This window comes from Sparus aurata, chromosome 11 (assembly GCF_900880675.1).
Source record: "Sparus aurata chromosome 11, fSpaAur1.1, whole genome shotgun sequence".
NCBI classification, from domain to species: domain Eukaryota; kingdom Metazoa; phylum Chordata; class Actinopteri; order Spariformes; family Sparidae; genus Sparus; species Sparus aurata.
The window spans coordinates 683,323-708,136 of NC_044197.1; the positions used below are offsets into that span (position 1 = coordinate 683,323).

At 44.1% G+C, this 24,814-nt stretch overlaps 1 protein-coding gene and 1 long non-coding RNA gene across 2 annotated transcripts; one reads left to right on the plus strand and one right to left on the minus strand.

Annotated features, from left to right (window-relative positions):
• The first annotated feature begins 578 nt into the window (after window positions 1-578).
• Window positions 579-8,416, plus strand: LOC115590843 (uncharacterized). The gene is made up of 4 exons (XR_003985843.1): window positions 579-599; window positions 4,994-5,094; window positions 7,627-7,690; window positions 8,317-8,416. It is a non-coding gene; the product is annotated as an uncharacterized LOC115590843 (long non-coding RNA).
• LOC115590842 (excitatory amino acid transporter 5-like) lies at window positions 7,791-24,336 on the minus strand. The gene is made up of 11 exons (XM_030432293.1): window positions 23,910-24,336; window positions 20,755-20,834; window positions 18,479-18,694; window positions 15,171-15,213; window positions 14,877-15,084; window positions 14,552-14,651; window positions 12,563-12,796; window positions 12,285-12,479; window positions 11,403-11,537; window positions 11,064-11,166; window positions 7,791-9,995 (listed from the first exon to the last, which is right to left on the minus strand). Exons 1-11 carry the CDS (start codon window positions 24,159-24,161, stop codon window positions 9,831-9,833), a joined length of 1,731 nt encoding a protein of 576 aa, XP_030288153.1. The 5' UTR covers window positions 24,162-24,336; the 3' UTR covers window positions 7,791-9,830.
• Window positions 24,337-24,814: the final 478 nt, after the last annotated feature.

Genomic DNA, 24,814 nt, shown 5'->3' on the forward strand with positions numbered 1-24,814 from the left:
CTAAAGTAGTGTATACATACAATATGCAGCCTCATTGTAGCTGCACAGAATGGATTCAGTGTGTTTGTCTCAGTTCTGGTTTAAAGTGTTATTTAAATCACTGCACTGACTCAAAAGATGTGTGTCAAAAGATAGACTTTAAAATCATATTACTCGTCTATAAAGCACTAAATGTTCTCAGGATTTAATACTTTTGGTTTACCTTTAAAAAACACATTTATTAAATCAGATTATAGCAGATTTTATATTGCAGAGTGATTTGAGACTCCTGAAGTGATGTCATGCGCATGGTTACAGACTGCTATATCATTCTTTATTATAAAATTATGATCCTGTAAGAAATCCCCTTTTTGCCAGATGTGTCTGTAATCTGATTACATCTTCTTTTTTACTGCTATAATCAGAATATATATACGCAAACACACACACACACACACACACACACACACAGACACACACATGCATGTAGTCATCAGGTTATATTAAAGTACTTCCTCCTCTCTCCAGGTGAACAGTGGGACTTGTCTTCAGCTTCAGGTGGAACAGCTCTGACTGTATGGTGATCAGACCCAGAGAGGAGAGACACCTGGTCCAACAAGGTCAGTGCAATGTAGGTGCAAAACTTAAAAGCAGAAAGTGTGAGATTTGTCAGTTGCTGTTCATTAATACTTTAGGATCAGTAAATGATTCTATAAGATAGTCGAGTCTCATTCATAGGTCGTTGAATACCGACAGTTTGTGTTGGCAGAAGCCACTATAGTGTCTCTGTTAGGACACGGCTCTTTAAATTTAGCAGTATTTTAAATGTTTTTTGTTTACTGAGAGGAAATATAAACAGTCTGTCTGTTTAGAACGCCTGCATTTATTTGATCTCATTTATATGTAATATAAATGATATGATCATATTTTATTTAACATGTATATCTCCACTGTTCAGCCACAATATTAAAACAACTGACAAGTGAAATGAGCATTGATCATCTTGTTACAATCAAATGTTCTGCTGGGAAACTTTGAGTTCTGTCATTTCTGTGGATCCTCTTTGACAAACACCACCCACCCAAACACCGTTCAGACCAACTACACCCCCTCATGGCAAAGAACCCAAGGTGTCAAACTGGCCTCCTCATTCTCCAGATCCCAATCCAGCTGACCATCTATTGGATGCACCAGAACCAACTCCCATCCATGTTGGGGCCCCCGTGGATCGTTCTTGGCTCTGACTGCATCCAGTGGAAGCTCAGTTGGATTGAGATCTGGGGAATCTGGAGGCCAGGTTGACACCTTGAGCTCTTTCCCACGTTCCTCGGGTCGTTCCTGAGCAGTTTTTGCAGCGTTGCAGGCGCGTTGTCCTGCTGGGGGGGCACTGCTATCAAGGAGTGCTGCTGCCATGAGGGGGTGTACTCGGTCTGCAGCTGTGTTTGGGTGACTGGTGTTTGTCAAAGAGACATCCACATGAATGCTAGGACTCATGGTTTCACAGCCGAACATGACATTGGAACACAATGATCCATGTTATTTATTTCACCTGTCACTGGTTCTAATTGTTGTTGCTCTCAGTGTTTACACATGTTAAATACTTAATGAATTAGATCATAGCTTACTGCGATGTTGAGCGCAGTAAGCTACGACAACCAGAATTTGAATTAGATCAAATAAATGCATTAAGGCACTGTAACCAGACTTGTTAATATTTCCTTTCAGTAAAACAAAACCTGTTTAAATGACTTCCTCTTCCTTTGAACCCTGTCGGTTTTGAGCTGGGACTTATACATTTTAAATGGACAGCTTCATTTATGTAGATTCAACATTAACATAAGCCTCGGCCTATTCGACCAGCAGGCCACTAATAAGGATCATATTCGGTTTCTGACGTGCAACTGTGCGGTGGTGAAGTTTTTTGTTTAGAAGCGGTTCTTGTGGTCTCATTCATGGTAGAGATGCAGCAAACTGAGCTCCAAACACCAGCAGAATAACCGGAGACATGTTAAATTCTGTCAGCCTGTGTAAGGTTTTGCTTGAACAGTTGATAGTTTGTCTGCGTCCTTTGAGTGTATAAACTATGTTGAGCAGAGCTTGGTGTTAACATTGGCGTTCTTATTTGTGGTAGAAGAGCAGTGAAGTGAGAGCTACAACACCATCAGAACTGAGAGCAGAAGTGTTGTTTTGGAGGCCTCGTGGTAAAGAGCTTTCTAGGGACAAAAGTTCAGTAACAGTAATCCAGTTGTTAGTGGTCTGCCAGGCAAACCTGGTGTTATCATTGTAAGTTAAAGGTTAAGTTGACCGGACTTCAGCTATCTTCAATGGCAAATGCCCGAGTGCTGTCCATCGGAGCTGATAGCAGTGTTTTCTATGAATGGCAGTAGTCAGGCCTTTGATCAGCTGCTGGTATTGGTAGTAGTGTATCCTACGAGCCCTTGTGCCATCCCGCCAACTTACAGGCCCCTGTTGTTACACACCTATGGTATGGTAGAATCGTGCACAATGTGTACGTGTTTAGTTGGGCCTCGTGCCTGGCTAGGGACATGCTCAGGGCCACGGTAAAAGCTCGCCTGACGCCACTAAAGCGGCTCCGGTCTCTGCCCTCATCTGTCCATGCCGATCTCACTCGCGAGCTCAGTGTGTATGGGCGCGATGCATTTGCTTGAAGATAATGTTGAACTCTGTGATAAAACAAAATGAAAACAATTGCAGGAATTCATTTTCCTTGCAACTGTTTGTAACAGCATCCTGCTTGATAACACCATGCAGAGATCATTACAAAGCTGTTACAGGGCCCTCGGCCTCACTGCCCAGCAGACCACTAATAACGATCCGATTGTGTTGTGGTGATGTTTTTTGGTTGGAAGCAGATGTTGTGGTTATGTTCATGGTAGAAGTGCAGCGAACTGATAGCAACAAACAGCTTGAGCGGTTGTTAGTTTGTCTGTGTTCTTCTGAGTGTATTGAAGGTTTGTTTTCAGTTCAGGTACATCTTCACTGGAGCAGGCAAATGTGCATTCAGATGAGTGCTTGATAAGCTTTATAAAGCCTTGAAAGTTGTTTTGCTGGAGAAACATTGCGGTACAAAGCTTTTCAGGCTAACAGTGTTAGCTAAACGATGCTGAGCGCAGTAAGATATGACAACCAGTTCACCATCATAGAGTTCTAGGCACAACAGTTCAGTAACAGCAATCCAGTTGTTAGTAGTCTGCCAGGCAAACCTGGTTATTAGGCTTGTGTGAACCGACCAACCAGAGCAGACTGAGGCCCCGCCTCAAAACCCACAGGATTCAAGGAATGTTTTTACAGCTACTGGATATAAAAAATATATATATCTTGAAATAAAATGTGTTTGAAAATACAAGCCTTTTCACTTTTAACAACTCGACTCTCTGAGTCCTGTTAATAACCCACAAAGTGCGTTATTTGACGACCTGAGAATGAGACTCAAAAATCAGCTGTCTTTCTACAGAATTGCTTTTTAAGTATACCGACATCACCCAATTGATCAATTGATTAATAATTGTCCTCCATATGCAGCACACTGGCTCTCAACTTTCTGCTTTTAATGCTGGATAACTTAATCTATAATAATACATGTTTGATCAGCGAATATTTAATATTGTTATATGAATCTGCAAAGTAACTAGTAACTAAAGCTGTTAGACAAAGTGCAGTGAAAGTATGAATAATATAGTTAAAAACTCAATTTCTGCAAAGTATGAAAAGTCTTTAACATGTATATCTCCACTGTTCAGGCACAACATTAAAACAGCTGACAAGGGAAGTGAACATTGATCATCTTGTTACAATCAAATGTTCTGCTGGGAAACTTTGAGTTCTGTCATTTCTGTGGAGCCTCTTTGACAAACACCACCCACCCAAACACTGTTCAGACCAACTACACCTCATCATGGCAAAGAACCCAAGGTGTCAAACTGGCCTCCTCATTCTCCAGATCCCAATCCAGCTGACCATCTATTGGATGCACCAGAACCAACTCCCATCCATGTTGGGGCCCCCGTGGATCGTTCTTGGCTCTGACTGCATCCAGTGGAAGCTCAGCTGGATTGAGATCTGGGGAATCTGGAGGCCAGGTTGACACCTTGAGCTCTTTCCCACGTTCCTCGGGTCGTTCCTGAGCAGTTTTTGCAGCGTTGCAGGCGCGTTGTCCTGCTGGGGGGGCACTGCTATCAAGGAGTGCTGCTGCCATGAGGGGGTGTACTCGGTCTGCAGCTGTGTTTGGGTGACTGGTGTTTGTCAAAGAGACATCCACATGAATGCTAGGACTCATGGTTTCACAGCCGAACATGGCATTGGAACACAATGATCCATGTTATTTCACCTGTCACTGGTTCTAATGTTGTGTCTCTCAGTGAATACACATGTTAAATCCTTAATGAATTAGATCAAATAAATGCATTTAGGCACTGTAACCAGACTTGTTTATATTTCCTCTCAGTAAAACAAAACCTGTAAATGTTCAAATTTACTTCCAAACTAAATTAAAACTCCATGTAAATAGATTATGAAAAGTGATTTCAGGTTAAATACAACTGAGTTAGGGACTCAAACCTCATCAAAAATAGACCCAGGTCTCTTTGTGGAGGACAAACAACTACCACCAAAACAAAACCTCCACACACAAACAAAACCTCCAAAACAATAAAAACCTGCACAGACACACAAAACCTCTAAAAACCAACACACAAAACCCCTAAAAACAAACAAAAACCTCTAAAAACAAACAAACAAAAACCTCTAAAAACAAACAAACAAAAACCTCTAAAACAAACAAACAAAAACCTCTAAAAACAAACAAACAAAAACCTCTAAAAACAAACAAACAAAAACCTCTAAAAACAAACAAACAAAAACCTCTAAAAACAAACAAAACCCCCTAAAAACCAACACACAAAACCTCTAAAAACAAACACAAACCCCTAAAAACAAACCCAAAACCTCCACAAAGAGACATCAAACTACCACTGCTCCTCTTCTCTTCCTGCAGGTGACGGACGAGCAGCTGAGACGAATAAGACGAGCCGCCACAGGACCTGAAGCAGGAAAACTGAGTATCGTCTTCTGTTGAATCTCCTTCAGGTGCTGCAGGTGTTTGTTGACTCTGGTTTCACCTGCTCAGACAGTGAGCACTGTTGTCTTTGCTGGTTATTTACATAATAAAACCTTTTTTTAAATTACACTCTATTGTGCTTTTTATAGATTTTTAAAGAAGGTGTTGAGTCTTTTGATGGAGTCCAGTGTCTCCTCTCAGTGGCATTTTCAAAGCGTTAACTTTATTTGATGTATACATTTTCTTTCTGTAATGGAGAGCAGCTCTTCCATTACCTTCAGTATCTATTCCTATTCTGGGAATGACTGCTATAGAAACCATGTGTTGTTTAATAATGTCTGAGTAAGTTAGCCTCTCTCCATCTCTTATCACATGAATGAAGCTAACGGCAGCTGTGAGAGTTTATAACGTTTCACCAGCAGCTGATATGAAATATACCTGCAGTGCTGCCTGTGATGTCACCATGCAGACAGATAAAAGCTCATGTTGAGCAGCTACAGTAGTTTATATGATCATTATGCAGCCTCATTGCTATCTGCGCTTTAAAATCATATTACTGGTCTGTAAAGCACTAAATGTTCTCAGGACTGAACACATTTGGTTTACTTGTACGGGGATCAGGAGGGTTATTTAAAATGTTTGTTCTGATACAGTTACTTATTTAAAAATAGTCAGTAATGTAATTGAAGTAAAACTGTCTACTCATCTAATTCATAACTGTTCACTGTGTATTTCAATTAAGTACATTAATTTAATGCATTTTTTAATCTGTAGCTTATTATATCAGCTTTTTTTCCGTTCCGTCTTTCAGATGCTGTTTTAATGTTTTAGTTTTGATTACTTTCTATGTCTCTGAATGGATCTCTGAATGAGGCTTTATTTGACTGAAGGTTTTTACATGTCAGCCTTGTTTTAAACTAAGTACTTATTAATATAAAATAGAAAACGGGACCTGAAATAAATCCAAAAGGCCTTTTAGTCAGGATAGTTCACAGGCTCCTCAGCTGCACCAGTAATGTCAGATTTTTCTCTGAATGCTTTTTTTCCGCTCTCACTTCACCTGTTTGTTTTCAGCTAATTCAGTCTGAGCCTAAATATGCTCTCTGAACTTTAAATATTAATGTTCATGTTTTTAATGTGATCACAGCAAAGGAAAAAGTGTGTGTGCAGCTTGTGGTTTTACTCTATGAACAATTTGAACTTACAGAAACAATATGGTCCTCGCACAGATAGTGCTCGGGCCCTAATAATACAAAAAATAAATGAAAGTCTGTCAAGAATTTGATATTGTAATTTGGTCCTTGGATGTAGCAGCAGTACCCAATCACTAACAAACTTACGTTACAGCCGATCAAGTGGAGAGCAGTCAGGGGAAGAGAAAATGACAGTTTCAGCAAAAAGTTTTCTCTGTGTTAGTTTGACAAACAGGAGTTGAGGTAATTGTTAAGTTCTTGTCTTGTGATCTGATTTCCAGGTTGTTTTTTGGTGTTTATTTCTGATTTTGCACTTTTAGATGTGGCTTTGTTTCACAAACAATGTCTACATCTTTTGTTTTCCTCACACAAAAACTCAGTAAGACTTTCAGAGAAAGGCAAATCCTCCCAGTCCAAAGAGCAAAAAGGTTTTGTAGACTTGTCTGGTCAAAAAACATTTCCCCTTGGAGCTGTTGTGGTCAGGTGGGGATGGACTGAACCATTTGTTGGGTGGGGGTCTTTCCAACAGCCTCCTCCATGGATGGGTCTTTGACTTTATGGTCCTTTCAGGGCCAGCTTTCTGTTTCGGTCAGCTGAAGGACACAAAAGAGAACAGGGATGGTTGAGAATAAGCTGCTGATGGAAACAAACAATCTTGGAAATGTTGTTTAAATCCGTATGATTATAGCCTGAGCAGAACTGGACTTACAAGGCCAGCACCAATATTGAGATTTGTTTGTTTATATCAGCCATAAGTACATTTTTTAAACATTAACAGTCTTGATACAAATACCTTAGACTTTATCCAGGCTAGTAGCAGGACTATGAACGGCAGTATTAGTCTGTCAGCTAGTCGAATCCAGGGTGGCAACACTAGTTTAACCTGGCTGTTAACACTGTTTCAACAAGGGGAAAAAATACAACTTAAACACAATTATTTAAGTGTTTTGGTGAGCCAGCTGTTGACAGAAGCTTATAATGTGTATTTACTGACACCATCGGTCGGGTCCAGTCGAGGTCAGCAGGACGGAGGAGGGAGAACAGTGTCAGAACATACAACAGAGCGACGGACCGTTTGGACCCGTTTGGACCTTGTTTCAGTTGTGTCATCATTTACACATGATTATTATTTTTTAAAGATCTTTTCCAACTCGAGAAAGTTTCAGTCATAAAACTGATGAAATATGAGACTGAGAATACGTCATGTATTTACAGCGCCGAAGCCCCGCCCCTTCTGGTGCCCCATGGACCTTATTGATAAAACCACAGACATATATGTATAAAACATATATATCTGTGGATAAAACCTCTGTCTGGTAGAGAATGAAGAGACTAATCATGTATTGATCATGTTTGATTTGATTTTTCTGAAATAAGGTCCCATGAGATCCACCGGAAGGGGCGTGGCTTCAGCTCCCTGTGGGAGGATCAGCTGACTGAGGTATGAGCTAACAGTTTCCACCTGCTTCCTGCCTTCATGCTAAGCCGGGCTAAACACATCCTGGATCTTGTTGAGCACTGTAAACACAGGATCACAGGGAGAATATTAACAGTGTTTATTTTCAAATACAAGTAAACAATAATTACACATAATCCAAAAACACATATGTCATATAAAAAACACACAGCAGAAGTATGTGCAGTACATGATGGAGTGTGATTCTGTGGTGCTCGTCCGGCTGACGTGGTGTGTTGGCAGAGAACGTTGAGGTTTGTGGATTAAAACAGCGGCAGTGATCAGTGAGATTAAGGCAGGTCTACTGAAAACACACAACTACCTGATCAGAGAGAAGTTCAAGGGGCACTTCACCGACAAGATAAAAAAACATTTGTTATAAGAGAGCTTATGTCTTCCAAGTGTTTTAGCCACTTCACTACAAATCATGTAACAAACACATCGTGTAACATTAACAGAGAATCTGAATCCATCCTGAACAAATCACATCATCTTCAAGAACGTCTGTTGGTTTCAGTTTTTAAGCTCTCTGTGAAAATCAGCTTGACATTTTCTGCAGATAAATAATCAAATCTAATGTAATGAACTGTGTGTATTTGTCATCATTTCAGAAAAATGTCAGATGCTTGATTGGCAAGAGAAGGACTGATAGTGGAGAAGATGTTTAGTTCTGTGACTCCTCACACGATCAGTTCATCACTGGAAGGTAACATGATCCAGTCTGAGCTTTTCATAGACTGACAAGAGGCATGTGACAAACTGAAACCAGAGCTAGCATCTGTTCACATTAGCTGCACTGACATTGGTCAAATTCCCATAATCCCTACAGCACTTTGTTTACTTTGCAACCATCAAGTAAAAACAACAACAACAACAAGAAAATAATGCACGTGGACTTCAAATGAAGCCAGTTAGAACGCATGCCAGCATGCTGTCAAATACAAACAGAAGAAGAAGAAGAAGAGCGAGTCTGCAGGATGAAGAGCACTTGGATTCATTCAGCCGCCAGATTGGACGGATTACCCTTCAACCAGTCTGAGCACAGGAGAGAGCGAGCACCAGCCAATCACACGCAGAGTTCAGTCAAAGGTTTGTGACAAAGAAACACCTGAGAGAGTGAAACCTGTGGAGGAAGTGTTTCACAACCAGCAGCAGCACCAAGACGCTCGTCCGTCAGATAAACCACAGGAAACTGTCTGATCCAAATGTTTGAGATCCAAACTGATCCGTGTTGATTTAACGGCAGAGTAATTACATTCACCCAGTGTGACCCAACGTGGGGCCTTAAACTGTCTCTATTGTCTTTTGAAAAATAATCCAGATTTGGCAGATTTCTGAGTGCTTTAAAGTCTGAATGATGACCGGCAGGTAACACGTCTGAAGTGATCCAGGACCGTTTGTTCAGGGTACTGACTGCCAGGGCCGGGAATCACATGAAGGAAGAGTTCCTGTTCTGATATCAACACATTTTTAAATGTTGGGACAAAAACAAAACAAGTTTTTCTAAAACGTTCCATCCTCTCAGTTATTGATACTCGACAGACACGTTTCAGTTTGATCCAGCCCAGAAACTGTCGTGTTCTCCACGCTGTGTTCCGCTCTCAGGATCACTGAGGACGGATTTATTTCACCTGCAGAGGCCGAAACAAACATCTGATCGGAGCAGATGACTCCCATCCTGGTTTCCTTGTTGCAGCTCATGAACAGCTGATGTCCCATATCATTTTGAACCGGCAGATGATGTAACTTCCTCTCTGCAGGTTTTGAGAAGTCTTCAGACCAGATGATGAACCTGCAGGTTCTCCCAGGATTTATATACCCATAATCCTCTGGTGCAGATCAACCTCCTGTTCATCCCGTGTTTTGGCGTTAATCATTGATTTTGAGTGAAATCTTCCTCTTTTTGATCCAGGCTATGTTGCTAGTTTGCGCTGATGTTCTTCATTACAAAGATGTCACGGTCGCCTGCGAGCGTCAGACGAAGCTCCTGTCCAAACGTCCTGGTGCTGACGTTAAACTGAGCCTGGTCTCTGCTGCTCGCTGTCCAGAGTCCACAGAGTCCGTCTCTTCTCCACGCTCCATCTGACCCGACTCTCCCGGACTGGAGCCGCTCTGACCGGACCGGTCACACCTGACAGATGTTGTAGTAGACGGTGTGTGCGTGCCTCTCGCTCGCTGAGTCGCCCATCGCCTCGAACATGCAGTCTTTGTGAGTGTGCATCTCCGTCATCGGCACGTCGACGCTGTGGGAGTTGTTGTGAGGAGTCTGCGTGCCGTAAGACGGAACCGGCTGGAGGGGAAACAGACGGGTCATCAGCAGGTTTACAGATTGCAGAAGTATCAGAAAGAAGCTCAGATACTTTATCAGTTTATACGTAAATGTATAAATACAAGTGCAGAATTAAAGTACATTTCATATCAGATACTTTAGAGAAGTAATCCAAAATTTACCCAACAGTCATACTTGAGTAAAAGTAAAGATATTACATTTAAATATGACTTGGTGAGAGTGAGAGTGACTCGTATGAAGCACCTGAGTAGCTGATATTACGTAGTTAAGAATCAAAAGTAATTTCTGATTATCACAATCAGTGATTTTGTTTTTTTATGACTGACGATCACATTAACTCATTTAAAATAATTATGCATAATATAATGTAAAGTAACTTGTAACTAAAGTAATCAGATAAAGTAGTGAAGTGAAAAGTACAATATTTGCCTCCAATATGTCGGAGTGGAAGTATAAAGTAGCAGAAAATTGAAACAGGAAACTTCAAAATCATATTGAAGTACTGAACATGAGTAAAAGTACTTAGTTACATTCCCCAGCTGATTTCTGGACTTCTGCAGTGACGAGGAGCTTCGTTTCTATGATTATGAAGTGGATTTATGGATTTATGGACTTTTATTTGATAGTTATTTTCTCAGACAGAATCCAACAACATGTCCGTGTGTTCACACTCAGAGAAGAATCAGCTGCTCGGTGCTTTAAAGGTTCATCTACAGGTTGAATTAGCAGGTGTGTCTGTTGGTTATTAATGTCGTTTTCTACCCGGCAACAGGCCCACAGAGGGGGCGGGGCTTGACAAAGACTCAGTAGAGTCTGAGCTCTAATCTGTTGTGTTGTTGGTCCAATCTGAACACACTCTGCTGTGATCTGATGAAACCCGCGGGCCTGATGAACAACCGCTCACAGCTGTAATGTTGAGCTGAACGTTAAACTGAATGATTTCTGTTCTCCATCAATTGTTCTGACAGGAAAATACATGTTGAAAGAGACAAAATCACAAGGCATTCATTTGAAAACTAAATTACGACGCAGGAAATTAGTTGGACGGACAAACTCCTGTTTTTTTACCTTTCCTTCTCTGCTGAGGGGGAAATCTTTCCGACAGAGGTGAGCGATGATTCCCGCCGCCAGAGCGTCGCCCAGGACGTTGATCATGGTCCGAAACCTGTCGCTGCAGAGACGGAGAGGCCAGGAGACACTGTGAGACCAGAACTGCTGCTGGAAGTATTAGTCTCTCTTCTCTCACAGCTGGGGTGTTTCTCAGCCGCTGATCATGTTTGTTACGTATCGTATGAAATCACAATGTCACGGTACTTTCTGGGATCTTATGCTACGAGATATTTGTTACTTTGCAGATTCAAACTTCAGATACAAAACACTTTCTGCCTCATTACTACTGTCACTTACAGGATCCAGTCGATGGCCACGATGAGCGTGATGTCATCTGGCGGCAGGCCCACTGATGTCAGTACGATCACCATGGTAACCAGACCGGCCTGAGGGATCCCCGCTGCACCGATGCTAGCAGCTGTAGCTGTGATGCTGCAGGACAGAACAACACGCATGAGGACAACAGAAGAAGACGCAGGGAGTTTACTGGGCCGGAGAGTGATGCCATCAGAACTAAGAAACAGTTCAGAAGCAGAGCGTCCGGCACTCTCTCCGGTTAAAGATCCATGTGAAGATATTTTATCTGGTGACTCGACCCTGAAGAAAAAGTTCTGATACTGAAGGTGTCAAATCTACAAGTTCTCGTCTCACAACTTTCTTTTTGACTCCGTCATAGTTTCAATAACCATATTTTAGTTTTTGCAGATTTAAATTAAACTTTAAAACCTAACAAAGTTGTTTTGTTGGTCAATGAGTTTCTTACAAAGCTGAACAACGTGTCACATTAAGCAAAATATATGTTTTATATTATTATTATTATATGTTTGTGATGTAAGTGACAGTCTGGAGGAAACAAGTTTTGTTTGGCCACGCTGTGGAAGAAGGGTGCAGTTTTATTCAACCACGAGCAATCAAACATTGAGCTGCGAGCATTTTCACTTCATACACTAAACGATTTATAAATCAATCGGGAAAAAAAACAGCAGATTAATCAATAATGAAAATAATTTTCTTAACCGCGGCCGTGTTGCTGTGCAGACGGACGGACAGCCGACACTCGGAGCAGCAGATTATTATGAAGGTTTGAACATTGTGTCCTACTTTCTTTTAAAGAAAAAGCTCAAACATTTTGTTAATATCTATCCAGCTGCTCCTTTTCTTCTGCTGGTGATGGTTTACCTGATGGTGACCAGCTGCCCAAAGTCCAGCTCATAGTCATTGACCTGAGCGATAAAGATGGCCGCCACAGCCTCGTACAGCGCCGTGCCGTCCATGTTGATGGTGGCGCCCACAGGGAGGACGAAGCGGGCGATCTGTCGGTCAACGTGGCAGTTTTCCAACAAACACTTCATGGTGATGGGCAGCGTGGCAGAGCTGGATGACATTAAGATAAAATTAAAACCTGAACACACCAACAGGAATCCAGCAGCTCACAGCAGGACCGCCTGGACGCTGACCTGGAGGAGGTGGCCAAGGCGATCACCAAGGCCTGCAGCAGCCCTCGGATGTAGGAGAAGGGGTTCTTCCTGGTGAGGATAAAGTAGAAGAGCGGGAGGAGGATGAGTCCGTGGACGAAGAGGCCAGCGAGCACGGTGATGCCGTACCAGCCCAGCTTCTTCCCCAGCGTGCTCGGGTCCTGCATGTCCAGGATCTTTCCAGCCACCAGGAAGATGATTCCGAATGGAAAGTACCTGAGAGGACAAACAGACGTCCTGATGAGGAATCTGCTCTGAGAGCCTGAACATGTAGAGTCTGACCTGACGGTGGCACTACAGAACACATCATGGAGTCACAAAACATCAGGAGTTCATCCTCTGAGGAGCAGGAACATGTTCTGTAGACTTCATCTTTGTTTGTTTGGACGTTAATCAAACATCTGGTCATCGTCCTGAACATCCACTACATATTTCACAGAAATCCAGTCGATGATTTGTCGTGTACCAAAGTGTTGGTCATGATGTCATTTTTGTCTGCGGATCATTTTAGCATGATGAAGGTACTAGAGGACGTCGTCTGGGGACCATGAATATCCAAAGCAATACAGTATCCATGTTATGACTCAGCAGATAAAAAAGAAAATCTCTTACATGACTTTTAAACTGAAACTTGATTATTTCCCAGAAATCTATAATATCTTGTTTTCTTCAGCACGTGTATCTGTGAGTTAACCTGCTGGAAATCTTCTCTGAGTGTCATTAAAGCTTCAACACAGATGCTAAAGCTGAACACTGAATCGGACTTTAAATTGTTGTGATTATGTTATTAACATTTTGGTTTCTGCAGCAGCAGCTTTAACCTCCAGCTGCCTTTTAAGAGCAGCTAGCAGCTTAAACTGAATTTAACAAATGACGGAGTGTTAATCTGACAATCAACAGCCTTTAGCCTCATGCTAACATCAGTGTTTACAGGTTAAGTTCAGTAAGTTAATGTGAGCTGCTGCAGTTTGACTCTAAATTAACACAACATAATTGAAATTATGAAACAATATGCTGATGAAAAACTTATGTCTACATAACATGTTAGCTTAGCATAATAATATTTCATTGTAAACCACATGGATTGGAAGTTTCTCCCTGCATGCAAACAGAAACATAACCAACACCTGCATTTACAAAGATTTTGCATCTTTAAAATAATCCATGGAAGTTATGTTAGCGTGTGATGCTACGGTGACTTCAGTACTAGAGGTGTTTCCTAGCAACACATGTTAAGTTTAGTGTTGCAACCTGATTTGACTCGACTGACTCATTTATAACTCGTTAGTATTCACTTGGTGATTGAAGAGCTGCTGCAGCTCAGCTCAGTCCTGCAGCAGAGCAACGTTCAGCAGGTGGAGTTCTTAATGCTAACAACAGACATGACTCAAACTACAGCCTGTAAGACGCGGTGTATACAACAGAATATTTACGGGCCGTGTGGTTCTGGCAGTTTTAACAGGCAGCAGATCTGAGCGTGTCCAGTGTTCAGCTCGTTAGTCTCTGGACGTCTCCGCTGTTTTAATCTGCTCGTGTGCCGCAGCACGTTGATGTCACAGCCAGCAGGTTCTTTTCAGCGGATCACCAAACAGGTCATCAGGTCAGATCAACAGAACCAGGGTCACTCAGCAGTGAGTGACTCAGACCGTCGTGACACAATAATAACCGATAAACCAGGACCGCCAGTCCGTCCTTAACTTAACACTACAAACGAACCACATCAGAGTTCAGACGAGCCCAAACAAACCAAACTGAACAAGCAAACGGACCAGAGCTCGTTTTAACTGAGCCAGAACAGACGAGCCTCGCCTGCTTCTGATGCTGGAGTTAAAGTCATTAAACTAATGGAATAGCAGCAAAGCCGTCATAATTACTTCCATGTTTAATGTTCCTGCTGTCACATGTCCAGTGGTACTGTCAGTACACGGTGTACCAGACAGAACATTCAGGGTTCGGGTCTGTAGTTCTCACCAGACGGCGGCGTTGATGATCTTCATGACGCACTCGTTGATACACTGACAGACGTTGACCAGAGGAGCTCCTCGCTCTCCCATCCTGCCCAGCAGCAGACCTGCAGACGACACGCGGCATCGTTACAACACTCACAGTCTGTGGTGACCGAAGCCGGACCAGGAAACCAGCTCCAGAATGCAAAGGATTATGGGTAGAGGAGTGAGAGACACATGTGACTGCTGAACAAACATGATCAGTGAAAACCTGTCAGATTCAGAGACGTAAACTTCAGGACTCGATCATTATTGATCCGTATCGATCAGTAACGAGTCGTCCTGCTCACCCATGGTGGCGGAGAAGATGACGATGCCGAGGACGTTCATCTGCTGGCTGCTGCCGGGACTCGTCTTGTACATGATCTCCGGAGGCGGGGTCAGCTCCAGGTACACTGTCCGACCTTTAGGGTCGCTGTCATCTGGGACCACATAGACGAAGTTGGGCAGGATGGTTCTGGTCGGGACTTTGAGGATGGGAATCAGGTCCGTTTTGTACTGAAGAAACACAGTCGGCTTGTTAGAGGAAGCGACATTTGGAGAATTGTGAAAGTGAAGAGCTAAATTAGTTTTACTGGTCTCACCTGCTGAAACGTGGCCTCGATGAGATTGGAGGGAACCATGTTCCTGTGGAGGGAAACAGACCCATCAGAACCCAACACGGAGCCAATCAGCTGAGTTTAAAGGTCCGTGTTCTGTACAAACACTGAGCGCATCGTAGGCTCATATTCAGAAACTGAATCTTTAAACGAGTTGTCAGCCTGCACGGACAGGTTTGTGAAAACACTGTGGGCGGAGCCTGCTCAGGCCTGAGAGAGCCGACCAATCAGAGCGCTCAGTCAGAGGGTGAACAGAGGAGCTGCAGCTCTGGACAGTCTGAGTAAAGTCATTTGATTTTAAAGCTTTAAGCATGTTGAAGTGGAAATCTGCCTCTACAGCCTGAAAACATGAGCAGAACATGAGACTGTTGAGTTTCCAGCAGATCAGACGTTTATCTCACAAAATGTTCTGATCAACAGGATCCGATCAATCCAGAAGTTTCAGCACTTCAGAACCGGCCGTGACGTACGACGTGTTTATATCTCTGTATATAATATTTACAGTAGAGCTCAAAAGTCTGAGAATCTCTACTATTGTCACATAAATTTGTCAGAAAGTAACATAAGTCAGAAGTCTAGAACTGTTATGACTGTCGCAGGTCTTTCTGAGCAGTACCGGGACTCACGGGATCTGGATCAGTACCCGACGCACAGGACCGAGCAGAGGAACATCCAACAGCTGATTCTAATGTTTCCGACAGATCTTTGCACACAACACATCACACCTGCTGCCAGTTTTTATCAATGAAGTACGGTGGCCCTGACAGGACAACACACAAACAACAGGTGCTGCCGACAGGTGAGAGTGTGTGATGTAACGCTGGACTGCAGGAAGGTAAACACACATGAACCAGGAGGGAAATCGGTAGTTGAGATCAGCTGACCTTCACGCGGTCAGAGGTCAACAGGATGATGACGTGTTGCTCGTGAGGCTGATTGAGGAGCCAACGTGCTGCAGCAGAGATCATTGCATCGCACCGCCACTGACTCGGTTAATCTGTCACTCATCCCTGCAGGATTACTAAAAATATACTAATCAGCCCGCAGCTAATTGGATTGAAGTGTGTGTGAGAGTGTGTGTCGCTGTGTTTCCTACGATTTACTGAAGTGTTGTGGGCTGACCAACAGCAGCCGGTGGGATGTTTGAAGATTAGTGTCATTATCAGGATTTGACTTACTTCATCTGTTTATGTCAGAAAATAATTAACATCCTGCCGTCATGACTGAACTTAGTCTTCTGAGACGGATCAATTCTTCCTGGAAAGACAAAGGAGTCTACCGAGCAGGACCGATCTGTCGGACCCTGAAGTTCCCCTGTTTCCTTCAGAGGATTCAGGAAACTACATTCTGAAGATTTAATCTTAGATACCAGAATATTCACAGCATATTATACTGAGACTGAGGTGTCAAACAATAAAGTGAAATGGCTCCAGATATAAAACATGGATGAGTGACATAATGTGGATTTATACAGAGTTACTTCTTAAAGAGAAACTTTTACCAGCATCTCTTTAGATATTCACATGTGATGCATCAGTTCAATGAAACGATGACTGAAGGATTGAAACACTAAATGTCTTTGTGACACTGTACTCATGGTGGAGACTGAACCAGACTGACATCCAGACTGTCTGAACTTCTCCAGACGCTTCAGGCTCAAACAGCCGCTGCAGGGAAACATCACGAGGCATCGAGGTGTTGGAACAAACTGCTGCAGGTTTGGTTGTTTAATATATCGCCAAACATTATCAATTATTCAGGGATTGCCTAAAACTTACAAGTGTCTGGAAACTGTACTGCAGATCACCGTCCTGACTCACTACAGACTGATGAGAATATTCGGCTCCAACACGAGGAGGCTGATTCAAAAAATGTTCATGAAATTGAGACTAACATGTTCTATAAAAATCCCATCAGAGGACTTTGAGTGATGGTGGTCAGAGCGTGTTAGGAACATCAGCTGACAGAGTCCAGACCCGCTGCAGGTATCTGGACCACGGAGCAGCCGGCGCTGTGAGCAGATCTTCATGGATCGATGAGCGACGGTGTTCTGATGTGTTACAGTGAAATGAAGGAGAGCAGCAGAGACGCTCTGACTCGAGACTCGGTACAATCATCATTATTTATATATATGTGAAATATTTTACGCCTTTTGAATCCTGGATTCTGTTTGACCTCCCTGATCCACATCTGAGGTCCGATTGCTTCAGTCAGCTGATCTGATTCAAACGTCTGAGGTTGAATTTGTCTCTTTTTAACTTGGAGCTTCTGTTTTTATCCATTTTACTAACTAACTAACCCGTTTTAACCCTAACCCTACACACAAAGACGTCACGTTCACTGACTGGATTATGACTCCTGATGATAATCTGCAGGTCAGTCGTGTTCTCACGCAGCGTTCACGTCGACATGAGACTCAGCACTCTCTGACTCTGCGGTGCCAGCTGGAGTGAAGTCTACGGGAGATTATGGGGAAAAACACTGAAACCTAAAATATCTGCAGCACAGACAGACTGACTGAAGGTCGCGGAGGAGGCGTCGACCTCTGCAGGTGTACAGGTGCAGGTTCTGTAGATATTCTGGGTTCTAGTGTTCTCCATCACCTCCCATAGACTTCAGCACAGTCCGGCACCACAGGTCCAGTAACTTCTATCTTTTAGCTTCTCTGAGTTCAACCAGGAACTCTGAAGTGTCTGACCTCATCCTGACTCTCCAGCGTCGCTCTGCACAGTGACCAGAACCATCCATCATCACTGATCGGGTTCTGTTCACTCCGCTGACAAACAAACTGAACACAGCTCCACTTTGTTTAATCCTGCAGATATTAAAGTCCTCTCAGCACGACGACCCGCTCTGAGCATCAGCAGCACGAGGAGAACCGGTCCTAAAGTCATGATCTGAGTTCATGAGTCCGGTTCTGTTTCCACTTGTGAAAAAAGAACCTGACTCTCCAAACTGAGCAGGTCCAAACTCTTAATTTCATTACAGACTCAACATTTCATGCCGACAGTGACGAGAGACAAACTTTCTTATTAACAGGCAGAACCTCGAGCAGAACCGGATCGGTGGTGGGCGGCCGTCTACCTCTCCTGGCCGACATACAGGTACAGGTTCAGGTGAGTCCACCTGTCTCAGAGCCTGCAGAGACGTCTTATTTATTTATTCTTCTGTCTGACCAACAGTCTAAAACTCAACTTCTCTTCATTATCTGTCAGTAATAACAAAGAAAAACAGAAAATCCTCATTTTTAACAAGCTGGAAGCAGAAAACAGAAACAAACGTCTCTGACTCACCTGATGAGGTCCAGCAGGGCGTCGGCTGAGGTCATGACGGGCCCGCCGCCCAGCCGGTTACTGTCCATCTCCGTCCCGACGCCGGGCTTGATGATGATGACGAGCAAGATGCCGACCACCACGGCAATGAAGGTGGTCCACAGGTAGTACGTGACGGTCAGGACGCCCATCCGACAGCACGCCTTCGACTCCATCGACGACAGGCCGGACATCAAACTGCAGACAGACAGACAGTCAGACAGACAGACAGTCAGACAGACAGACAGTCAGACAGTCAGACAGACAGACAGTCAGACAGACAGACAGACATACAGACAGTCAGTCAGACAGTCAGTCAGTCAGACAGTCAGTCAGTCAGACAGACAGTCAGACAGACAGACAGACATACAGTCAGTCAGTCAGACAGTCAGTCAGACAGACAGACAGTCAGTCAGACAGACAGTCAGACAGACAGACAGTCAGTCAGACAGTCAGTCAGACAGACAGTCAGACAGACAGACAGTCAGACAGACAGACAGACAGACAGACAGTCAGTCAGACAGACAGTCAGACAGACAGACAGACATACAGTCAGTCAGTCAGACAGTCAGTCAGTCAGACAGACAGTCAGTCAGACAGACAGTCAGACAGACAGACAGTCAGTCAGACAGTCAGTCAGACAGACAGTCAGACAGACAGACAGTCAGACAGACAGACAGACAGACAGACAGTCAGTCAGACAGACAGACAGACATACAGACAGTCAGTCAGACAGTCAGTCAGTCAGACAGTCAGTCAGTCAGACAGACAGTCAGTCAGACAGACAGTCAGACAGACAGACAGACATACAGTCAGTCAGTCAGACAGTCAGTCAGTCAGACAGACAGTCAGTCAGACAGACAGTCAGACAGACAGACAGTCAGTCAGACAGTCAGTCAGACAGACAGTCAGACAGACAGACAGTCAGACAGACAGACAGACAGTCAGTCAGTCAGTCAGACAGTCAGACAGACATACAGTCAGTCAGTCAGACAGTCAGACAGACAGACAGACAGACAGACAGTCAGACAGACAGACAGACATACAGTCAGACAGTCAGTCAGTCAGACAGACAGTCAGTCAGACAGACAGTCAGACAGACAGTCAGTCAGACAGACAGTCAGACAGACAGACAGACAGACAGACAGACAGTCAGTCAGACAGTCAGTCAGACAGACAGACAGACAGTCAGTCAGACAGTCAGACAGTCAGACAGACAGACAGACAGTCAGTCAGACAGTCAGTCAGTCAGACAGTCAGTCAGTCAGTCAGACAGACAGACAGACAGTCAGTCAGACAGTCAGTCAGTCAGTCAGTCAGTCAGACAGACAGACAGACAGTCAGTCAGACAGTCAGTCAGTCAGTCAGTCAGTCAGTCAGTCAGTCAGTCAGACAGACAGACAGGCTTCAGGTCCATAACTCAAACCATCATCAGTGTGTTTAGCCTAGCTTAGCACAAAGACTGCAAGTAAAGGGGAACTGCTAGCCTAACTCCTCAAAAGAGAAACAAATCATGAATGACACAAAATGAAATGAAACACAACTTTACTGTCCATGAAACTACGTTATTATCTTTCATCACGGCTGGACCAACGATTATGTATTGTAAATTATTAACTGATTGATTGATTGATTGATTGATTGACTGATTGACTGATTAGTAGTTCGGTCTCAATATGTTGAAGAGAAGTCGCGTTGTTTCGTCCTCACACACAAAGATTCAGGAGAAAGAATCCAGAACATGTTCACGTGTAACGAGCCGACATCACAGAACCGACACTGTTTCTTTATGAAATACAATCATAACTGCATTATTAAAACAGTTGGTGAATAATTGACAGCTAATCGATAATTAATCGAAGCATTAATGTATTTATTGGAGGCAGAAATATCAGAGTCCCAATGTTTCATACTTCCTGTACGTCATCCTCACCTGAGAGATCATCGGACTCGTGTGTTCTGTTCATATTAATGGTTGTAACAGGTTTGACAGCACAGCTCACGTTTACACTCGTGAGCTCTGATGAAACCGTGTGAACCAACAACTCTAACATCAGGCCAGCTGCTGTACGGGCTGAGCCCAGCAGAACTCAGCGGGTCGTCACAGCACCAACATGAAGTTCTCAGTGTGAAGAATCGGCTCAGTCATTAAAGATTTCCTCCCTCGTTTGTCTCTGTGGATCCTTTCCTGATGTTTTATTCTTTATTTCTATTAAAGTGTATTTTGCCTCCAGGTGTCTGACAGGACGTCGACCCACCTGGACGTGATGAGAGGAAGGATGAGCATCTTCAGCATCCTCATCAGCAGCTCGCCAGGAAACGAGAAGTAGATCTTTGCCTGTGGAGAGAGAAACCACGTCATCGTTTCAAAATAAAAGCAGGACTGTGTGGAGGGAGGAACAGTACTTCAGTGGCTTCCTGTTTGTTGCTTGACAGCATGAAAGAAATGTATTTTTCACCTGTGATGTAAAACACACATTAAAGGTTTGACCTCAACTATAAAATGTGCAAACGTGCACATAAAGACTCTCAGATGAAAATGTGAAGGTTGTCTCATCATTCGGGCAGAACATGGTGGAATCCTTCCTTCCTCCAGGACTGACTTCACTTCTGCTTCCTGTCCATGAGCTCAACACATGATAGCTGCTTAAATGTTTAACACGCAAAGACCTTTTAATGCCGCGCAGCAAAACACACAACACACATTTCTCATCTGAAGGCAGCGCCGTCCTCCTCGGTTCTGTCTGTCCGTCACTCTGAAGGGTTCAGACGGATCACAACTTCCTGGAAAGACGGCTCACAGCGAAACTGGACTATTTTTACCCAACAGCTCAAATACTGTGTTTATTATTGACTGTACTGTTTGTTTAAAGGCTTCAGTGGTATATAGTTCAATATATTATGATTATTATCATCATATCTTCTGCTGTGATAAAGATTAAACGTGTTTCAGCTCTTGTTCTGATTGTTTTCTGAACCATTATGACGCTCCAGCAGTAAAACACTGCTTACACAACAACAATCATCCAGGATTAGACTTTATAATAATTACAACACTCACACGGCGTTTGTTTGCATAAAGTACTTTTACTTTGGTACTTTTTTCCTGCTGATGGTACAAGAGTACTTTAGAAATCTAATTCTAAAGGCAGAACTTGTATTAGTCCTCTCACTGAAGTAAACAATATGAACAACAGAAGATTTATTAGATTAGATTAGAACATCATTTGGTGATTAATTGAACAGGAACATTTTAGATTAAGTTCAGCAGTTATTGAATGATGATTGAATGATGAACCCTGGCGTGAGCTGGTTATCTGCCGTCCTGTGTGTTGGTCTCACTTGGTTCAGTCTCGGCGTGTCTCAGCCAGCAGAGGAGACACGGCGTGCTGTAAGCCACTCACTGAATGACAGGATTAATGAATGAATTTGGACTCTGCTTCTGTTTTCTACGAGAACAGCGTGTACCTGCACAGACTTAGTGGGTCAATCGAGCCAAAGCATCAACGTGGACATCAGCGTGTCTCCTTGACGTCTGAGCGACCGGCTGAATGATTTTCATCCTTCATGAAACATTTACACAGAAAAATCTCTCCATAGTTTTAAACCTGCATTGTTAACGTCCATGTTTACTAGCTAGCAGTCCTCTTTGACTTTGTTAGCATGTTGCTATGTTTCTCTTCTCTTCACCAGCTGACCAACTCTTTTATCAGAACTTGGGGGAAACAGATCAGCTGAGAACATGATCTCAGACTTATGATCTCATAAAGAAGTTGTGGCTAACATGTTAGCAAACAGCTGCCTTCCTCCACATCCAGCACAGCCATCGTCTGAGTCCACAGCCCGTCCTTTCAAACCTCTAATCTGAACCAGCTAATCTGAATTTAACACATAAAGTCAACACTTATATAAGTTATAAAGACGCCTAATGTCTGCTGACATCAACCAAAGTGTTAAACAGCCACTGAAGAGACTGTTGTCTCACAAAATCAGGCAGAAAGAAGCTCAAACGTCAGTGAACAGAGTCCGATTGGACCTCAAGGGACCGAATTTACATTTACAGAAGCTTCGGTCCAAAGTGACTCACAGCATTTCAGACATTCACACACTGGTGGAACCAGAACTTCAGGAGCAGTCTGGGGTTCAGTGTCTTGCCCAAGGACACTTCGACAGGCCGACCAGGGGAATCGAACCAGCGACCTTCTGATAACAAGACGCTGGTTCTACCCTGAGCCTCAGCCGCCCCAGTGCTAATGCTAATGCTAATGCTGCTCTCCAATGCAAGTCAGAACTTCGGGTCAGTATTCTGATCTAAAAACGTTCTGATGCATCTTCTCAGACAGACTGTAGACAGGTGAAACTTCACAACGACTACAGCGGCTGATTGATCGACTACAGCGGCTGATTGATCGACTACAGCGGCTGATTGATCGACTACAGCGGCTGATTGATCGACTACAGCGGCGGATTGATCGACTACAGCGCTGATTGATCGACTACAGCGGCTGATTGATCGACTACAGCGGCGGATTGATCGACTACAGCGCTGATTGATCGACTACAGCGGCTGATTGATCGACTACAGCGGCTGATTGATCGACTACAGCAGCTGATTGATCGACTACAGCGCTGATTGATCGACTACAGCAGCTGATTGATCGACTACACGGCGGATTGATCGACTACAGCGGCGGATTGATCGACTACAGCGGCTGATTGATCGACTACAGCGGCTGAATAGTGACTGAAGAGGGATGATAAAGTACTGATCCGGTCTGAACTGGACCATGAATCTCAAACATGATGTTTGTCAGTTTGTTGTAATTAAAGTCAAACCTCATGACATTGTGTATTAAAGCTCAGTGAACTACATCGTCTCATCAAAACAGCACCAGAACCAACACGGAGCCAACTGGGTCAGGTCATGACCTGTTTGGATGACAAACTGACAAACATCATGTGTGTGATTGATGATGGAGTTCAATCAGGATCAATACTTTATCTGTCTCTCTTCACCACCAGACAAAGACTGGACTGAACTGTTAGCTGGCCCGGTCCATTTTGAGCTAATATTCTGTTAGCCCGCCTCAACTAAACCTGTTATTACCCATTTCCAGTTTAATGGTTCAGCTCAGAACAAATAACTGGACCCAAAGTTCAGTCACCAGACTCTGAGCAGCACCGTCAACATGAGGCCGACCCGCCTCACTTGGCTCATGTGTGTGACCCGGCTGACAGCATGACAAGTCCAAACTGACCCGGTATTGTTCCAGAGCTGCTCCAGCTTCTGCCCACAAACTGTTTAATTAGTAATAAAGTCAAAGTGACCGGTCCAGTTCTGAGTACTGGTAGCTCCTACAGGTACAGGTACAGGTACAGGTGCCCCTCGGCCCGTCCAACAGGTGGGTCGTACCTGTGTGGACAGCTGGGTTCCTCTCAGCATGAAGCCCAGCGTGCAGCCGGTCAGCACCGCGATCACCGACAGCGTCAGCAGCCCGTTCCTCTTTAAGAAGTTCCGGACGGTCCCCCACAGCTCGCCCTTCACCGTCACCCGGAGGAAAGTCTTCGCTCGGCCCCACATCGTCTTCTCCTCGTCTCCCGGAACATACGAGCTGTGGTCGGATCGGGCCTCCTCCTCTGCGCCCGGTAACAGAAGCTCCTCCATGTCGCCAAGTCTGCGGTTCGTCCTCCTCTCGGTGTCTCTGGCAGGCTGACAAACAGACAGAGCCGAAGACGAGCTCAGCTTCTCCAGGAGGATTAACTCATCAGACCCGAGCCGAGCCGAGCCGAGCCGAGCCAGCTGCAGCCTGCAGCCCTGCAGGCCGCCTGCTGCAGGTGGTAAGAGGCTTACCGGAGGAATAACACCTCATACCTTTGTTGGGACTCTGCTGGTCCTGGATCTGCTGCTGGTCCTGGATCTGGATCCTGCTGCTGGTCCTGAATCTGCTGCTGGTCCTGGATCTGTTGCTGGTCCTGGATCTGTTGCTGGTCCTGGATCTGCTGCTGGTCCTGAATCTGCTGCTGGAGCTGGATCTGGATCCTGCTGCTGGTCCTGGATCTGCTGCTGGTCCTGGATCTGCTGCTGGAGCTGGATCTGCTGCTGGAGCTGGATCTGGATCCTGCTGCTGGTCCTGGATCTGGATCCTGCTGCTGGAGCTGGATCTGGATCCTGCTGTCTCCAAAGGACTAATACTCCACTGCACATAAAGGTCTATCCGAAATTATGAAGTATTCAGATTACTCACTGAACTACAAGTTGAAACTTCTTATTGATCACCTCACAGTCTCATTCAAACCGATGGATTAACTCAGAATTGA